Source organism: Solanum pennellii, chromosome 1 (genome assembly GCF_001406875.1).
Source record: "Solanum pennellii chromosome 1, SPENNV200".
In the NCBI taxonomy this organism is placed as follows: domain Eukaryota; kingdom Viridiplantae; phylum Streptophyta; class Magnoliopsida; order Solanales; family Solanaceae; genus Solanum; species Solanum pennellii.
In genome coordinates this window covers 2,297,627-2,301,164 of record NC_028637.1, presented here as the reverse complement: position 1 = coordinate 2,301,164, position 3,538 = coordinate 2,297,627, and the positions used below count along the sequence as shown (strand labels likewise).

General features: G+C 36.4%; 1 protein-coding gene across 1 annotated transcript in view; it reads left to right on the top strand.

Annotated features, from left to right (window-relative positions):
- LOC107008581 (protein ACCUMULATION AND REPLICATION OF CHLOROPLASTS 3) overlaps positions 1–2,872 on the top strand; it is a 17,842-nt gene extending 14,970 nt beyond the window's left edge. Inside the window, exons 15-16 of the mRNA XM_015207681.2 lie at positions 1,494–1,660; positions 2,497–2,872. Coding sequence (XP_015063167.1) covers positions 1,494–1,660; positions 2,497–2,569 — 240 coding nt within the window. The 3' untranslated portion in view covers positions 2,570–2,872. The remainder of the gene's footprint in view (positions 1–1,493; positions 1,661–2,496) is intronic.
- The last annotated feature ends 666 nt before the right edge of the window (positions 2,873–3,538 follow it).

The following is a 3,538-nucleotide window of genomic DNA, read 5'->3' as shown; positions in this document are numbered from 1 at the left end:
AAATTAGACCTTTCTTTTTCACCCCAACTGATCTTTTCTGGGAACAATGTGTTGGCCCTGGTCCCTCCTTGGACATGTGCACCTCAGCTTATGCCAAAAGCATAAGTTGAGGGTGGCTAATTCAGTAAACAACCTTCGTTATGGCCCTGACCCAACTTTGGGTATTGTGTACCTTGACTCATGGCAAAGCCATGAGTTGAGGGTGGCTATTATGAGGAATGCTCTGGAAAGTGGAGTTGAAAGAACAAAGAGAAAGAAAGAACAAAAGTAAAGTGACTCAAGAATTAGTTGAAAGAAAAAGAAGTATATACAAGCAAGAAAAGAAGAGAGTCACTTACACAAATGAAGAAAGAAGAGAAAATATGCTTTTCAAGCATCAATTGAGTTGAACTTTATAACAATTGTTTTCAAGAATTCTGAAGTATTTTGGAGAAACACTTTGTATTTGTGGCATCTTTCGTGTAACTTCTGGATCTGTACCGATTCATCCATGTTTGGTTTCATAATGAGAATTTGCGAAGCTGATTCTTTGAGAATGGTAACAGTTATTATAAACTCCAGCAGAAAGGCAGTGATGGGTGCCATGTTTACAAACACAAGACAGCTCCATTGCACCCTTGATTCTTCTTTCAAGGATTCTAAAGCTTCCAAAATTGATACTGAATGATCTGTATAATTTTCATTACACCAAAAGTGAAAAAATAAAATACAATTCAACTCGGATCTTTTGGGAAGAATTATATCTATTCCGAAATATCTAGAGTTTCTTTCCTTCCGGATGGTCCACCATATGCATGTAGGAATTATTCTCCATCTACTCGTGGCTGATACATCTGCCTGAACTGTTCCAACATGACCAACAACTCACTAGTTGATCTTGGCATTATCCATTCAACGCCTATCAATTTAGGAAGATCTGACTTAGCTAGCTAGTGATGAAATTTTCGTTTATCATTCTATTCTCTTGGAACGAGCCTAAGTGTATAAATTGTTTGCATCTTGGCACCGCAATCCTATAGTCTTTTTTACCTCAACATGGCTCTTCTCATGCTTACTAAGCTTGCAGTGCATGTATTCAGTCATACACTACTTGTCCTAAAACCACTACTCTCAGAAATGATTATCCATAGTTCAATTTTTTGGTCGACAACATTGTTGATTTCGTCAATTAACTTAATATGGTCAGCAAATAGCATGCATCATGAGACCTCATCTTGTGTTGTGTTGAACAAGTAGGGGTTCAATGCCGATCCCTATTGTAGACAACTATTACGGGAACTCCTTTGTATCTCCTACTACTGTTCTCATTCTAGTGACAATTCCTTTGTGTTTCGGTATATGATAGTTTATTTAGTAATGTTCAAATAAAAATTTGTAGATGCCGTGGATATCACTTGTCAAGTAGATTCTGCACACTCTCCTTTCTCTGGAAAAAGTTTGCATCGTCCTAGCTGTCATTGTCTAAACAAGTAACACTCTTTAACTATATATAGGGATGGTTTTACTTTCATACTGGGGATCGATGGTTTGCGAACTTCTGGAAGGGAAAGGCTAATGGAGAAGGCCGTTTCTATTCCAAACTTGGTGATGTTTTCTTTGGTCACTTTAAAGATGGATTGCGCCATGGTCAATTTCTCTGTATCAACATTGATGGGACGAGGTATGTTTGTTTAGCTCTCGGTTTTTCTAATTCAGACATCGTTTTTACACCTTAAAATACAAACGCTGAACTAAAAATTAAAGTTGGGTTAACGCAGAAATAATGTTTATTTCCTACTTGAACCATCTCAAATCTTACATCTTTTGAAGTTCCTAGGCTTGCATACGACTTAAATATCTGCAGTACATCTGTCTGTCATAAAAACATAGTTAAGGCTCCATAGTTCTTCCAATTATAAACCTAGGATATAAGGTGAAGAGGTCCACGCTAATACCAGTGGATTGCAGAAATTTATCTCATCCTTCACTCCTTAAACTCCCGTCCGTCCCAAATGTGCTACTTTATGTTTTTATTTTCCAGAATTTGACACACGTTTCATTCTGCATATTTACGTTTACATGAACTAGTTCTCAGATATCTGTATATAAATTTCATTTAAAATTGGGAATAGTGCAATGCTTAGACACTCGATATTGATATGCAATGGCCGTGGGTTTTAGTATGAGCAGACTTTTTTTCTAATAGATACCTATATGACCAATGTATCAAGCACCCTGTTAGGTTGCTAACTCATTACATGTCTGAGAGGTCGATGAACCACCAGCCCTGGCACCACCTGAACCAAGTTGATTGTACATCTGTTTCGGGTTTCACTTTTTTTTACCGGTAGCGCTAGCTGAATTTTGATCTCTTCGACTCCTTGTGACCAAGAAGCTTGTACACTAATCGATTCTTCATGATTTCTGGGCTCTTCTATGATGCTTACACGAGTACTCTTTTGCTATTGTTAATTAAGTACACTTTTTGTTATTAATGTAATCCTCATGTTCTATTAGGAGTATCGAGGAATGGGATGAAGGCCTTCTTCAAAGCCGAAAGAATTTGGATTCTGATGCAGAAACCGGGTAGACTGTCTATCGTATCTGTAAAAATATACGATCCTTCGTACATTCTTGGTGTACTAGAGAAACAAATGGCAGAAATATATCAAGTAGGGGCGGGCGGATGCCTCTTACGAAGAGTTTTCTTCAATCAGCTTCAATGATCATAACAAAACTATGCTGTAGCAGTAGCAGCAGCTCAAAGTATTATATGAACATCCTCTAAGCATTTGGTTCTTTATTTGACTGGTGAAATCCAATTGAAAATCTCCAATTCTAACAGATCTTGTATATTATGTAAATAGTAATTTAAAGTATCTTTTTACATATAGGGGCATTAGCTCTTGTTGATTTTTATTTTGGGATATGTCCGAAATTTCAGGCACACTTATCCTATTCTAAGGTCCTATTACCCCCGAGCTTATTTATAAATAATTTTTTATTCCTTTTCGACCTACGCAACACTATCAACCAGATAGTTTGAAAAGATTGTCAACACGTGCTGAGCCTCAAAAGATAGTGCCACGTAGGTCGAAAAAGAGCAGAAAATTATTTATAAAATAAGTTCGGGGGTTAATAGGACCTTAATATAGTATAAGAGTGTCTCTGAGATTTCGGGCATAGGGTTGGGGGTACTTGTACATTTTCTCTATTATTTATTACTCCCCCCGTCCACAATTGTTTGGCAGGTATACTAAAAATAGATGTCCAAGATTAATTGTCAATTTAAATAATCAAGAAACAATTAGTCATTTTCTTTTTCAAATTTGCCCTTAATGATAATATAGTTCAATTGGAAAGTTCTTGATAGAGTTATATTAGTTAAATTGCAAATTGTATTAAATTTTTCTTGAGGGGTGTACATGATCTTAACATGACAAATAACTATGGACGGAGGGAGTATTTTTATTTGGAGCACCTTGTATATTTTGGAGTTTCATGTTCTTAATTTTTATCGAAACAGAGTCGACAGCATATAATTCGAAAAATTCATGGA